At 35.5% G+C, this 14975-nt stretch overlaps 1 protein-coding gene across 7 annotated transcripts in view; it reads right to left on the bottom strand.

Moving 5' to 3' along the window:
* Positions 1–499: 499 nt before the first annotated feature.
* Positions 500–14975, bottom strand: part of WDR11 (WD repeat domain 11) — a 38678-nt gene continuing 24202 nt past the window's right edge. For 4 of the 7 annotated variants that reach the window (XM_071749553.1, XM_071749547.1, XM_071749548.1 and 1 more), the window contains exons 17-29: positions 14793–14899; positions 14178–14292; positions 12287–12458; positions 10651–10759; positions 9824–9886; positions 8585–8650; positions 7918–8089; positions 7582–7677; positions 6106–6271; positions 5188–5285; positions 4166–4311; positions 3373–3499; positions 2562–2844 (exon numbers count right to left, since the gene is read on the bottom strand). In XM_071749553.1, coding sequence (XP_071605654.1) covers positions 2695–2844; positions 3373–3499; positions 4166–4311; positions 5188–5285; positions 6106–6271; positions 7582–7677; positions 7918–8089; positions 8585–8650; positions 9824–9886; positions 10651–10759; positions 12287–12458; positions 14178–14292; positions 14793–14899 — 1587 coding nt within the window. In that variant the 3' untranslated portion in view covers positions 2562–2694. Of the gene's footprint in view, positions 2845–3372; positions 3500–4165; positions 4312–5187; positions 5286–6105; positions 6272–7581; positions 7678–7917; positions 8090–8584; positions 8651–9823; positions 9887–10650; positions 10760–12286; positions 12459–14177; positions 14293–14792; positions 14900–14975 lie in introns of all 7 variants that reach the window. The other 3 variants (XM_071749550.1, XM_071749551.1, XM_071749552.1) reach the window with 1 other exon arrangement.

Here is a 14975-nt window from a genome sequence, read left to right as displayed (position 1 = left end):
CCTTTCCTGGGATGCTTCAATTAAAACTCCAATTAGGCCTTCTTTATATTGCAACTAAGCTGCTAGACTCTTTTGTACACTTTTTACTTACAGCTAGAACAAGTACATTCATTCCCGTAACATTGAAACAATTTGGACTTAAGAGAATCACATCAAGAATTGAAAAAGAAAAAAAAAAAAACAAAAACAAACCAAACCATTTTTGTAAGTACAACAGAAGTCCCATGCCAATATTTATCATAAGCTTCTCTAATTTAATCTGCACAAATTTTATTTTTGCTTGTAAAGGCTGGGGATTGATGCTACTCAAACCCAACATGTCATTAGCACTGAAACACAAAATCTGATTAGTACAAGAGTTAATTTATCATTTCCTGGAAAAAAAAACAGCCCTGGGCACTGTGAGAGTCCAGAAGAAAAAGCGACAACCTTTACACAACCAGCATTCAAAATCCCAGTGCAAAAGATGACATTTTTGTATTAAATAAAGACACAAGGATATTTTAAAAGTTTGGTTTTATTACTGTAGTGTGACTGCATTATTATCTAAATAAACTTTTCAATCACTTTTACACTCTATTTTCATCATAAAGGTTTCAACAGGGAATGCCACACAGTATTCTACAACCTTCACACTTTAAAGTATTTAGAAACATTCAGTATTAAAAGGCCTTCGTGGCTTAAAAACAAGCAATTTATAAATCCAGGTGTATATTAAAGCAGATTTTTTCCTTCCAGAGATGTGCTGACAAAACAATTTTATGTAATCTGTCAAAGAACAAGTTGCATGTGCTCATAGGAACTCTGTAGTAACCTTGTCCATGGAACCAAAACCAAGAGTAGGAACTGAGGAGTGTTGTAGCAGTTGATGTGAGCCACCGGTAACAAGAGTTTATTGTACTCAACTCAGTTGTTTACCAGTTCAAGCTTAAGGCAAATTTCACTGTACACTTCCTTTCCCAAGCTACAACACAGAAGCATTATTTATAATACATTGGACAGAAAGTATTTTACAGTCTATGTAAGATGTGGGGAGAAGAAATAAAGAGACCTTGCTGTGAAACCATTTACATTCACTTCAAGCAACACATATTTTCAGTTTGTATAAATAAACATCATTATTGAAAAGCCCAACCTTTCAAATTTTAACAGAAATGCTATCTTAGATTTGAATGGAAATGTTTCTGGAGTCAGAGATGTCCTGAAGCTGGTGGTCCTCTAGGAAGGGGAGTAGATTATGTATCACAAATACTCAAACAAAAGAGAACCCAATGCACAATCACCTCAATTACACAAAATATCAATCACATTTAAATGAGACCTTTTACATGATTTGAGTCTTTTCACTACAGAGTACTAAACTTCAGTAGATCCAGCAACTCTGCAAAAGGAATAATTTTTAGCCAAGTCTTTTTAGCCAAGACTGATTTCACATGCCAGAGTTTTCATTTTGCAAGGGCAATGCAACAGCAGCATCTGCTCTTCAGCTGGGGAATTTCTCAGCCAAACAGATCAATGAATAGAAATTATATGTCTGACACAAGGAACAAGGAGGAAAACAGTATTTAAATACTGAAATACTGGCACAAAAAAAAAAAATCACTGAAGTTACTGGTGGCATCCTTAAGTATCTGGAGTATGTGTTAGCATAAAAAGTATCTAAAAAGCCAACATTTTGGCTTTGCACAATCCTTTTTCTACCTATTGTTAATCACACTTCAAAGTCACAAACAAAACAGGAACTGTGAAGACAGCATTATCAGTCTCCTGAATACTCTGCAGGAGCCTACCTTGCTACTTTTGAGGTAGGATCTTCTCCCATCATTTGATCCTAGGAACCAGTCAGCACAAGGCAGAATTTAGTCCCTAAGGTGTGCAGGGAGTGCACACTTGAGAATAACAAAGAATATAACAACACTTTTTTTTTCAATAAAGACATTTCATGGATTTTTGGAATGTTAGGAGGCTTTTGGAAATTAATCTGTTAAAGATTCCTTTCCAGACAGTTATTATTGACATATATCCAGTCATTATTGACAATACTGATTTCAAATAGCAGTAACTTTAAACAGAAAAACTGGATTGAGAAAACATGATGTTCCAGGAAAGAACTGGGTGTCTTGTGATCTATATTTATTCTTTAAATATATTTATATTTTTATAGTACAGATTCAATCATTTATACATATAAATACAACAGCAGTGAAGACGTTAAAGATCTGATTTTTAAAAGTAAATGGAGTAGACTTTTACACAGATACAGAACTCTTTCAGCACATTTGTGAATTTGACTTCTGCTATAGTTGAAAAAGTTCCAAATCCTCATGTATAACTTTATCACAAGCTTCTTTCCCCTCTTGAGAAAATGGGGACAACTTTAACATAAACACAAAGCAGTTCTCAATCTTGCCTCCACACACATTTAACAGTATTTGCTCAAATCACAGGCAGCTATTTCAGGGATTCAAGAGAAAAATGTGTTTTCACACAGTGGACTCTCAGACTGACAGTCAACCCAAAGATCCTCAAAACCAAAGTTCTTAGTCCTGTGTCTCTTCCTCTTTAGGCTGTTTGAGCTCCATAAGCAGCTCTTTAGCACTTTCTCCTGCTTTTGAGGCAAAGAGAACAGCTCCTTGTTTAAAGCCCAGGAGCTTCAAGCTTCTGGCATAATCTGCATATACAGCATGGATCAATTTATGTGAATGAAGCATTAAGGAAAACACAAATGAACAGTAAAATGAAAAAAAATTCACAATCTTGCTCCTCACAAGCTGACATCAGTGACAACTCCAGAGAACAGTACCAGGTACTTCTTAAACATGCATTATTATTTACTGCATATACCTAAATCCAGAAGTTAGAGCAACTGTTAGGTGTGCAGACTGTAGTGAGCAATACATTTCAGAAACCTTTTGAAAATACTTACTACCTTTTGAGCTTATTTGATCCTGACATTTAATTTTCTTTCACTTTCTCAAAACTGACACTTTCCTAACAGACTTTAATCACTGAAACAGTATTTGGTATAGAGGGGAGTTCAATGCAGGGATATTTTTTCCTGATACAGCATTATAAGATAACCCAATCACTGCTTTCGTTACACAATCTGCAGTAATAATTTTAAGTTCTGCAAAGAACATTTTATCTTTACATATCTTTATATTCTTTATTCTTTTCTACATATATCCTTTGACTTTCAGTTTGTCTTCCAGTTCCACAAGCCTCATAGATCATCAGGAGGAAGTAACATTACAGATTTATGCAAATAACTCCTTTTCACTTGTTTCACTTCCTTCAAACTACAAACTAGAAAACAGGAACTCTCATTTCTGTGCACATTAGTTCATCTACCATTGGCTCAGGCATACTCACTGTGTGCAGTTCACAGGTGCAAACAGGGGGTTTCAGAAAAAGGATATTTGCATCATCATTCATTTCAAACACACCATACTTCAGGCAAGCTTCAACAAATAAAGCTGCTCTATCAAAGTACCTCATACTGGCAAGTGGAGGAAAAAAAAAAAAAAAAAAAAAAAAAGTAATGAATAATTTGTTAGGACATGAAAATAGAAAAGTATTCCAGGACACTGCATCAGAACATTTGCACTTCCTAGGATTTTGTACCTAGGTCTGGAGCTGCCAATCTCTCCTGTCCTAAGGGATCAGACAGCACTTAGGAACAGGTCCTGCTGTCCCCACACACTGCCCCCCATGCTCCTCTGGCAGCCATTCCTTCCTCCTTCACACTTCCTCTCCCCAAGCTCCTTACATCCCCTCTTCCTTCTTGCATGCAAGGAAGGGACACTCAAGGCAAAATTTTGGAAAGATCCAGGGCTCAGCTAATAATCATAGCTACTACAGAAATAATCATAGCTACTACAGAAATAACCATAGCTACTACAAGTTGTTAATGCTTGGTAAATGGGAGCTAGCAATCCTAAAGCCTGAAGTACATTAAATGCAAGGATATGTACTGAAACTGCAACAAGATAAGCTCAAGCACACAAGAACAATGCACCACAAATTTTATCAAAGAGAAACATGCTAAAATAGACACAAATGTCAGAAATGGAACTGCAGACCCAAACCATCCCTCTTGGCTACTGAGTCACAAAAATTTAACCAAAAAATTTGGATACGAAAAAATACACAGATTGTGCTTCACCTGTGCAACATCTCTGCAACTTTTGTAAAGCATCCAAGTGACAAGAGGACAAGAATGGCTTTGGACTTCTGGTTGACTTGAGGAGAGCAGAGGTGATCTACCCAGCGCTTCAAGACATCAGCACATTCCTCTGAGTTCAACCGGACCTGCAGGAGACAGGAAAACCAGTTAGGGAGCCTCAGCTGACAACTAGAGAGCACTCTATCGTTTTTTTACGATGAAACCCTTTGGAGAAAAGTAAAAGCATCTAAAATCACAAGTTTTATTTTAAAAAGTACATTTATCCCTTGAGTAAGTATATTTATGTTTTTTTTTAATATATATTTACATACACACACACATATATAAATATATATACACACATATACATATAAAAAGGAAAATATATAGCTATAAAACACTCCACTCAGGTCACTCCACATTTCCATGTGACCAACATTATTTTTATCACAAGGCCTTTCTAAAACTTGAAGTACCAAGAAGAAAGAAATCTTCATCTTTTACTTACGACTTGATAACAAAACATCTTTTTTATTATTATTTATTTCCTTTTTATTTTTAGGCCCAAATCCTGTCATTTGGATGACCAGGGCAGTCCTATTCAGTCAAAAGGATGAAAAAGAATCTGTCCACACTGACTGAATGGATGGGCTTGTTATAGCTTAACTCATGGAAGGAACTGATGATGATTATTTCATAGAATCATTGTAGAATGGCTAAAGTTGGAAGGGACCTTAGAGATCATCTCCTCCAACCTCCCAGCCATGGGCAGAGATGCCTCATCCAGACAAGGATGCTCAAGGCTCATTCATCCTGACCTTGAACACCTCCAGGGAGGGGGCAGCCACAGCTTCCCTGGCCAATCTGTTCCAGAGTCTCACCACACTCATACTGAAGAACTTCAAATTGGTGTTTCAGGTTTTTCACCTTTGGAGAATTTCAGCACCCTCATCAGCCTTCACACCCACAGATCCTAAGTGGGTGATTGAAGTCAGCAACCTGAAAACTGAGGAGGCACAAACCTTTGCAAGCCATGCTGCACGATTCCATTCGCCGTAAGTCTGCAGGTAGCGACAGGCATCAGCTGCCTTATCAATCAGACACAGCAACTGCACCCCCTCTGGAAAATAAAAAGTACCCCACAGATCAGTCATCCCCAGAAATCACTCTTACACCCTTCTTAGCATAGGAAGATGTTGAAAAACCCCAACTTGTATGGCTTGGCTGGCCATGTAATCTGGGTGGCAGTTATTATGACTTTTTCCTGGGCTACAGAGTTTAGAAGGAATTTGCAAATCTCTAATTTAGCTTTGTCCCAAATACAAATAACAAGTTGTTCAGACCTCTCCTCATCAAGAGATAACAATCTTTGCAAGTCAAATAAACAGATTTCATAAGCAATCCTTTATTTTAGTGTTGTCCATGGTGTAGTTACTAACAGTGAGGTGTCCACTGTCCAGAGTGGGAGGTGTTTTCCAGGCAAGTACAGACATTTGAAGATTTCAGTCAATCATCACACTGCAAACATGCCCTGCACTAAGCAATATCAGCCTGCATATGTAAGAAAACACTTTTTGAAACAAGTTCTGAACTGGAAATTAAATCTGCATTTTGACTTGAGGAGAAAGAAAGCATTTTAAAATTAATTCTTTAATTAGGAAAGTGGAAAACATCTACTTTATATGCTCAGCCTCTTTCAGTGCAAAAAAAGTTCTTAAAGCGAATTTTTCCAGAAATACATTTTCCAGTGAAGATTAATCAAAACATGTTGAACTTTATAGCTGGGTTGCTGCTCAGTTTTGTGTTAATTATTGTAGGCAGTGCATATCATAATATATGCAATATATAAGATCTGTTGCAACTCGCTGTTCATCCATGTCCACCAGCAGCCTTAGTAAGATCAAAATTCATAGTTTATAAAAATTACAGTCACATTTTACCTGCAAGCTTTCCACTGGCTATCATGTTGGTTGCTACCAGTTTTATGGTACTTTGAGAGGGGCCTGAGGAGGTGACAGTTGTGACCAAGCAAGCTTTGAGTGAGTCACAGTAATAATGTGCATTCTCTGAACTTGTTTCTAGCAATAGTTGTACTGCTCTGTCAGTCTGGCAAGAGAAAAAAAAAATACAACTTTAGCCACAGCATAATCAACGAAAGTCTTTATTTTTTTACCCTTTGAAGGCATGGAACAATGAAACTTATTCTAAATCAGACTATAAAAGTATCCACCAGCAGAATAATAATTAAGATTCCATCTCAATAAAACATCCTTAATAAGGATAGTATCTAAACACCCATCATGAGCACCATGCTTAATCACCATGTTTAACATTTCTAGAAGAGGCCAAATAAAAACTTAATTCAGAGTATTTATTTCCTTGTTCACATAGTACTTTGCAGAGTTATAAAAGGAAGAGAAACATTTAATATAAGCAGAGAGGAAATAAAATTGTGACGATGCAGTAACTACCCAAGATCTCAAGGGCTGATTCAATACTTGATATTTTAAAAGTAAAATCTAAAATGTTATCTCCAGATGAACACCTAACCAGCAGGGCCCATTACCCTGGCTGCAGACACCTGTCTCCAAATTGAATGAATTACTGCAGGTTTGCCATCCCTGGCTGTTAGTAACATGAGATGCCCAGCTTTTACAGATGTCAGTTTGGTGAGGTCAGTCTACCTGATGGCTGAGATAATTAGGGAAATAATGAGAAACTTCATTGTACACAGATTGAAATAGAGTGATTCAGTAAACTGGTATTTTTAAACTCCTACAACCTGGAATCTTAAACAGACTGTCTAGACTAAATATTTCTGGCTTCTTTTACTGGCAATATTTGTTGACATGCTCAAATGCACAGCGACACAAATTTAAATTCCAGCTGGTAACACCAAAGCTATTTTTGGAAAGGGATGCAGCACAACTGCATTAGTAGGGAAAAGGTCATGATATATACTGTACAAATGCAACAATATTGTTATTAGGGTGTCAGTGAGCAGCTCTGTTCAGTGTTTCACTGCTCAGTACACATCTGCTAAAAGCTGTGTCCTTTGTTACCTGAAACAAGAGTAGTAAATGCAGGGTTACTTATGCCAATGATCTTCATTTTAAGTTATTTCTGGGAAACTCAAAATGTGATTTTTCTTTTCTAGTCACCGTTTGGAAAGAAAGATTTTTATAGGTTTCCCAGAAAAGCTTGCATTCTGACACACAAAATACCAAAGCTTACCACATGCCATGTCATTACACTGAATCTGCAGCGTAATAATATATTGAGAGAGGAAAAACCTCCCCACTGGGTGAATGAAAGTATGAACCAACACATAGGAAGAGTTAGACAAACCCTTAATTGAATGGAATAAGTACATAGACAGGGAAAAAGAACAAAAAATTAAAATATTACCCACAAACCTGGCCCAAGAGAAGGAGCTGATCAGCACATTTCCTGGTATGATCATATGTTGATCTCTTCACCTCCTGGAGATTTACCCTTTCAAGCTGGAATTTCTGCATGAAGAAGTAGTAAAAGTTAAGACTGCCATAAGGAACAAAAAAAAAGCTTTTAAAAAATATGGAAGTATTTTGGGGGAGTTCTAAAGAGCTGTCTATCTTTAAATAATTGGGACATTCAATCTAGAACTGTATGTTATTAGTAAAAGCTCCAAGTTAACAAGAAAGTTACAATGCTGTGATTTAAATCTCCTGATCACATTCTCACTAAATATATGTTTTGACTCCTTGGAATACCTGGAAGTAAGAATTTTCACACAGTAAATCATAGCATATATCCAAAGGACTAATCAGCTGTTCTTGAAGGATAGCTGTGTCTGGTGCTTTTGCTGGCTTTTCCCGGACTAAGCTGTGCAAATAGTGGGCAGCAATAGTCCAGAAATGCAGTTCAGATTCATCCCCATAGAGTCTGAGAAGATAAAAATCAAAATGGGAAATATGTTTACATTTTTAGTAATGATACATAAAAATATTACACATTCAAACCACCTTTTTCCAAAGACCATGCATTCTTGCTGGCACAAGGACTTGGCATTATCAATGGGAGCAATTACAAGAAAAGATTCAGGAATGACATTCAGCAAGCTACGTAAGTAAGAGGTTGCCCAAAAGATTATGAAAACAACAATTAAACTGCATATAAATACGTGGAGATTGAGATTTTGTTATTATTTTACACACAATTATGCATATCCTATTTCAACTACAAGAAAGTTACTACATTTGAAAAGCATCTCTGAGTATAATAAAAATAAAACCAGAAATAAAAGTGTTGCAGTAACATTTCTATTCCCAGTCCTAACAACACTAATACCTGAGTAACAAAAATTGCACTGAGTGAAAGGTGAGTGCTTAAACTTCATTACATTCATTAGTATTAATAGGATCAAGATTTTATTACTACCTGGCAACTAGGAGACATCTTTGCAAGAGAGTAAAATCTGGATCAAGCAAAAGTTTCTTTATGTCACTGCAAAAAGAAAAAGCCACAAAGAACACTGTGCAAGTTTGTCTTTGAGGATATAATGCCTACCAATTGAAAAAAAAATCAAAACAAAATTAATGCACGTCTTTTCTGAAAAGTAAAAATATCTATCAACATAATTACAAAAAGGAGTATACATTATTTATCTCAAGTAGCAAGTCACTTACTACCACTTTAAATACAAATAGTGAGTCTGCCAGGAACCCCACATTCTTGTAATAAAGCAAACAACCACAAGGGTGCATAAGCTATAAAAATTAATCTTCAGTCATCCTACAAATTAAGATTAATTCATTTAATTACAAATAATTTTGCAACCCTGCAGTGCCATATCGCAAGAGATTCACATGCATGAATTTGTATTTTCTACATGTTTCAGGCTGAATAAAAATACATTGATAACTTTTTTCCCCTACTAAGTGAAAAGACAGAAAAGGGGAAAACTTCTGTTTACTGGCTTCAAATGTTATTTTCAGAGTTGAAATGGTATGTCAAAAGCTGCTTTCTGTCTAAGCAGGGCAATGTGCATGAACATCACTCTGGAAGCATATGGTGAATAAAATACTTTTAGAATTGTCTTTTCTTCCTACGAGCTTAAATATCTTAACAAACATTGGAGCATTTAAATGGCATTTTCCACTACAGTCTGGACTAACAGCAAAGAACCATAGATTATGGAGAAATACTGCTTAGGAAACTATGAGTGCTCACTAGTCAAATTAAAATTACATACTAACCCTAATCAGTGTCTCTAAAACTCTTCTTATCAGCTGCTACTGTGTTAAGTCAATGTTAAAGATTCAATACTAGCTTTCATCACACTTGGTATAGTCAGAACAGCAAATTTTGATTGTTAGGTCAATATTTTACAAACTTCTTTGATGTAGTTTTATAATTTTTTTTTAAATTGAGACTATTATAGTTTTAGTCAGAAAAAATATAAATAAAAATTTTAAAACTTCAATAAAATTAATAAAGCACACTTATAGGAGTTACATAAAAAAATAAACTGCTGAAAATAAAGTCTGACATTAGCTTATTTTTAGACAGCCAAAAAAGCATTCTTTCTTTCTTTCTTAAAATATGAATTGCCACAGATGTTTTTTCTTTTGCCTTCTCTGAATTCACTAGCTTACATATTAAAAGAAAAATTCTTACTTGGACAATGAATTCAACTGCTCTTGAAGAAGGTTTTTAATATTTTCATTCTCAGGATAATCACTGCATTAAAGAGAAAAAAATTTAAAAGGTTTCCTATATTACCAAAACAACAGAATTATCTGAAATGGAAGAGTGTTACTGTTAGTACGAAAACACAAGAATACACAAGAAACTTTCATATTCTTATGATGGGGCATTCATGTAAGATTCTTTCTCCAGTAACTGGTTCTAAAAAACAGTCAGTGGCAGAAATCTTTTGTCTCCCACTTTTATTCATTAACTTTAAAACTAATCAAAATCACAATGTTTAGCCCATTATTCTGTGACCACCAACAGTACACAGATACAGTAAAGAACATAGAAAGATGCTCCTAGTATGATGTGAAGCAGAGTTCAGTAAAAATAATCAAGATATGTCTGTTAGACAACCAGCTAGACTATCACTTTCAATTGCACTTCAGGAACAATCTCTGTGCTTCCAAGAGCTTCTTGAACAAAGAAAGCATCCAGTTATTCTCTGAAGTAATATAAACTGTAAATATAACCTGTAATTGCCTAAAAAGATTGTCAGCACCTTAAAGCAATGAGCAGTTTTCAATAGCCCAGGGCTACTGAAAGTCAGAGAAATAAAATATTTGACTTTAAAGCCTTTTCTATTTTTTGTACCTATGGAGTAGTGAATCTATTCTTATCTTTTTGACTGTCCCAAAGAGTCAGGAAACACATACATCTAACAGTTATTTGCGAAGAATGACCAGTAAAAGACACAGGATTTAAAAAAAAAAAAAAAAAAAACACTATTCTATATATCTATTTTTTCTTACATGCTTGTAATATCCAGAGAATACTTCTCATTCCATGGCTGATGCAACAGGAATGCTTTTAAAGCTAATGAAGCCCTTGGAACAAGCAGATAGGGACACCACACAGGTTCTGTGAAGAAAGGAAAAGATTCATGGCTGAGTGGCTAATGTGCAATAACACTGAATTCAGAACCAGTAAAGCACACAACCTTGTTTGCACACACCAGAAGAAAAATCATAAATCACATTCTTCTCATAGACAGAGCATGGATTACCAGACATAAAACCTTATCTTTATACTCAAGCCAAACCATTTTATAGAAGGCACAAGGTTATCAGCCATGCTCAAATGAGAATTTCAGGACATCCTATATTGAATTTAGCCACAGACTCCTGGAACACATTATTCTGGCATTATGTAGTGCTGTATACAATGATCATTGCTACTTCAAGGACATGCTGGAAAATAAGAACATCTACACCAAAATGTACCACAATGTATGTTTCAGTTTTACTGTGCACTCAAAGTGTCTGTAGTTTAATATAAGGACATCCCAGCATCCCAAAAGGATGTCAAAGTTTAATAAACCTCTGTATTAGCAAATAAATAAGAGGAAAATTATAGTACTAATTTCTGTCATACAAATTTAGTAGTTGGTAAGTCTGTATTCAGTACAAGGTGAACTTAGGAGTAAAACAAGCAGCAAGCAGCTACAATATTCAGTATTTGGCAACTCCTTGTACTTTATATGCATTGAATGTTGTAGGAATCTTGTAAATGGGATTTTGTAATGAAAACATTATCATAAAGGCAGGACAGCTAAATCTCATGTAATCTTAACCCTGACATATCCTAATTTCAGTGTGCTTGCATTTAGAATATTAATTTTTATAGTTTAGTATTACAGAGCATTCATCTGATAGTAAAAGCAGCTGTGAGAAATTATGAGTTTACTCAAACATCCCACAGCTCCCACAATTTTATTACGTCTTAATCAGAATCTACACGTTTCAAGGGAATTGCATGCATAAAAGCAGCATTGACAATGAAGACCAAACAAAAGCAGTTATTTGGAATGGTGGTAATAAAACAAAATTAAAAAAAAAAAGAAAAAAAAAAAAAAGCATAGCTTATTTAAATAGCTAAATACTTAAATTCCCTTCTTAAACATATGGCAAAACTCAAACAGCATGAATATTACTATCTTAGAGCTCAGTAGAAAAATCTAGTTTGAAAAACAGTCAGCCTAGAAACTGCTTTAAATAAATGGAAAGATATTTTCACACAAGAACAAAAGTTTCAAAACTATGTAATGAATTATCAGTGATGTAGGTTCTGATACCTAATTGATGTGCCAATGCTTTTTAGGTGAACTTGCTAGACACCTGGACAAAAAGATTTTATTTTCCCAATTCATATTTCAATTAAGGAATTTAAAAGTATAGTTTACTGAGATGAAGCTTGCACAAAACAGAACACCCATATGACCTGAGGCTAAGAAAAAATGTGCATGAAATTTATCCATGAAAACTACTATAGGGACACCTAATCCTCTCCAGATGAAAAATCTCTAATAGTAGTGCTGAGCTCTTTTATGGCCTGCTTTCAGAATGATACATCTAGCAGTTCATAACAACAAAACAGGAATCCACATACCTATTAAGTCCTGCTCATCCATTCTAAAACACGAGGGTTTCATGGACAAGTCTAGAACTCTGATGCACCCATCATCTGATGCCAAAACCACTTTGTCTGAGGTGCACCAGTCCACATCCAGGATTCGGAAATTGACATTTCTTCCACTTCTTAAACTGCTCACCATTTGTACCTTGAAAAGTTGTTTTTCATTTTTAGTAGGTTCTCTGTCACACAGTGTAAGACACGGTCACTTGCCTATCAGGCACACCGCAGAATTTGCAATAAAAGGTGCAGTTAGTCATAAATTTTAATGATGGTCTCTTCTGGAGAGTCAGGAATTTCAAAACCTTGGAGCAGGGCATGTGGTTGCCCTAAAACAATGTTTTTTCCCAACTGAGAGCTGAGAAAAGATCCTTTTGAGCACAGCTGTTTGTTACCTTATCCGATATGTGAAGTTTTCATGGTAAACTGGTGGAAATTCAGACTGCATCTTTAATTTCAGACCCTGAGCTATCATAGGTGCACCAAGGGAAAAGTGAGGTTCTCATTAATTAACTCATGGTCTTCATAAACTCCTAATTTCTTAATAAATTCTGAGCTTTTCTAGAAATACATTTGGATGTGCTATTATCATAACATTATCGGAACAGGAGGATTTATTGTCCACAAACAAACCAAAGATAAGCAAAACCTTCTAAAACTGCACTTTTAAGCACAGGTCAGTAGTTAGAGACATTTTGTGACCCTTCTGTAGCATCACAGAATGTTACAATTGTTAATATAAAGAAATATGAACAAAGGCTCCTCAGCAATCAATATTCTGCTGCTTCCTTTCACTTGTTCTAAAGCAAAACATGGAGCTAGAGATGTAAAGTACAACAATCATCTAGAGGATGATTGCTCTTCACTCTGAGGAATAGAAAATAGAAGGTAACTGATTGTAGGCAAATGTGAAACTCTAAAGAGAAGACAGTATGAATAACAGGACAGACTACAAAATTTTTGTACAGATAACATGAAAGATTTTCAGCTGAAAACATAAATTTAAAATGCTTTCACCTAGGAAACTCTCTTTTACCTGAGAAAGAGACAGAACAGCTACAAGAGGAGCATCCCATGGCATCAAAATTATTCAGGTGTTCCTGAAGGAGAGACTCAGGGGATAATATTAATATTCTACTCTACCTATATAATTCACAGGTGTTACTTGTATCTACTGTCCAATTCTTATAATCAGAGGGAAGCTCCAGATTGACAATTTAGTGTCTGAGTTAGGAGATGGTGCTCACTACAAATTTAACAGAAAAAAATTTAAATTCCTGCTTCATACCCTGAACATACTCCAGGCAGCTAAACTAAAACAGCACAATTACCTTTCCTTCCCCATGGTACTATAATCCCCTGAAAGACCTATGAAGCAATACCCAGAAGATTTCTGAGCATTGCTCCAGACTTTCTGAGAAAGATGAGAAGCTAGATAACTTTAATTAACCAGGGTCTAGCTTTCTGGTATTCCCTAAGAAATTAAATCTATGCACTGAAGAATACATACTCTTTAATATGCACCATAGTGAAGAAACCTGTAGGAAAAATACTCCCATCCGCAGATTTAATTCTACGATTGAAGCCTCATGAAATTTTCAGTGTCTGCCCCAAAAACATTAGAAGAGAATGACAAAGAGTATCTCAGAGACATTGACAGCTTTATGAGAGACAGGTACTCTACATTGATGATGACTTAAAAATGCTTTATAGGAACTAAGTCTTCTGAGGAAAGCCATATAACTTTATTATACAACCGTCAGCAAGAAATCATGACAAGTAAATCTTACTGTCTGAGCCGCCCTGATTTTCAGAAGTAATATGTATATTTTGCAGAGAAGAACATAGCAAAACATCAGATGCTTACCTCTTTTGAATCCCAAATTTCTGCTCCATCATTGTACATTGCAAGAAGTTTTTGGTTTCCTTTCCCTGGGGCAAACCTGATCTTTTTCACCCAGCTACGATGTGTGGGAATCCCCCTAAAAAAAAAAAAAAAAAAAAAAAAAAAAAAAAAAAAAAAAAAGGGGTAAGATTAATGCCAATCACTCTGTACCTAATATTGTGGTTAAATCCTTTCCAGGAACATTGCAGGGCATATTGTGCAGACTGAGAACAATACAGACATATACACACACATTCCTGGATATATTAATATACACACACATACTCAAATCATCATGAAAACTAGAAAGATTAAATTCTTGAAACAACACAATACTTTGCCATTGCAGATTTAACATAAGAAAGGTATCTAGCTTTTTTTAAAGCTTTGATAAAATGTCACTCCATCTGAAAACACAAAAAATGAAATGTCGAGAAGGGTAACAAAGGCATTTTCTAAAATTTTATTCCACAACATTTGTATTTTTCCCCTCAAACACCACTGATGACCAGTTACAGTGAAGAACAAAAATAAAAAGGGCAAAACCATTTGACTGCTCAGTATCTCATGCTTAGCAGACTTAATCTGCATTCATACCTGGACACTCTAGCTTTCAAATCCCAGAAGTTTAAGTTTCCATCAACATCTCCAAGAACCAGGATATCCCCTTTCCAAGCAATACATGTAATACTACCCATACTTCCCTGGAAAAATTTAAAAAGCAAAATAAATCTTGTGATTAACAGAGGCAAACACAGCAACAAACATTTCAACATTAGT

The sequence above is a fragment of the Heliangelus exortis genome, chromosome 7, assembly GCF_036169615.1.
Source record: "Heliangelus exortis chromosome 7, bHelExo1.hap1, whole genome shotgun sequence".
NCBI lineage: Eukaryota > Metazoa > Chordata > Aves > Apodiformes > Trochilidae > Heliangelus > Heliangelus exortis.
Note: the sequence above shows the minus strand (reverse complement) of the source record. Positions and strands in the feature narration are given on the sequence as shown.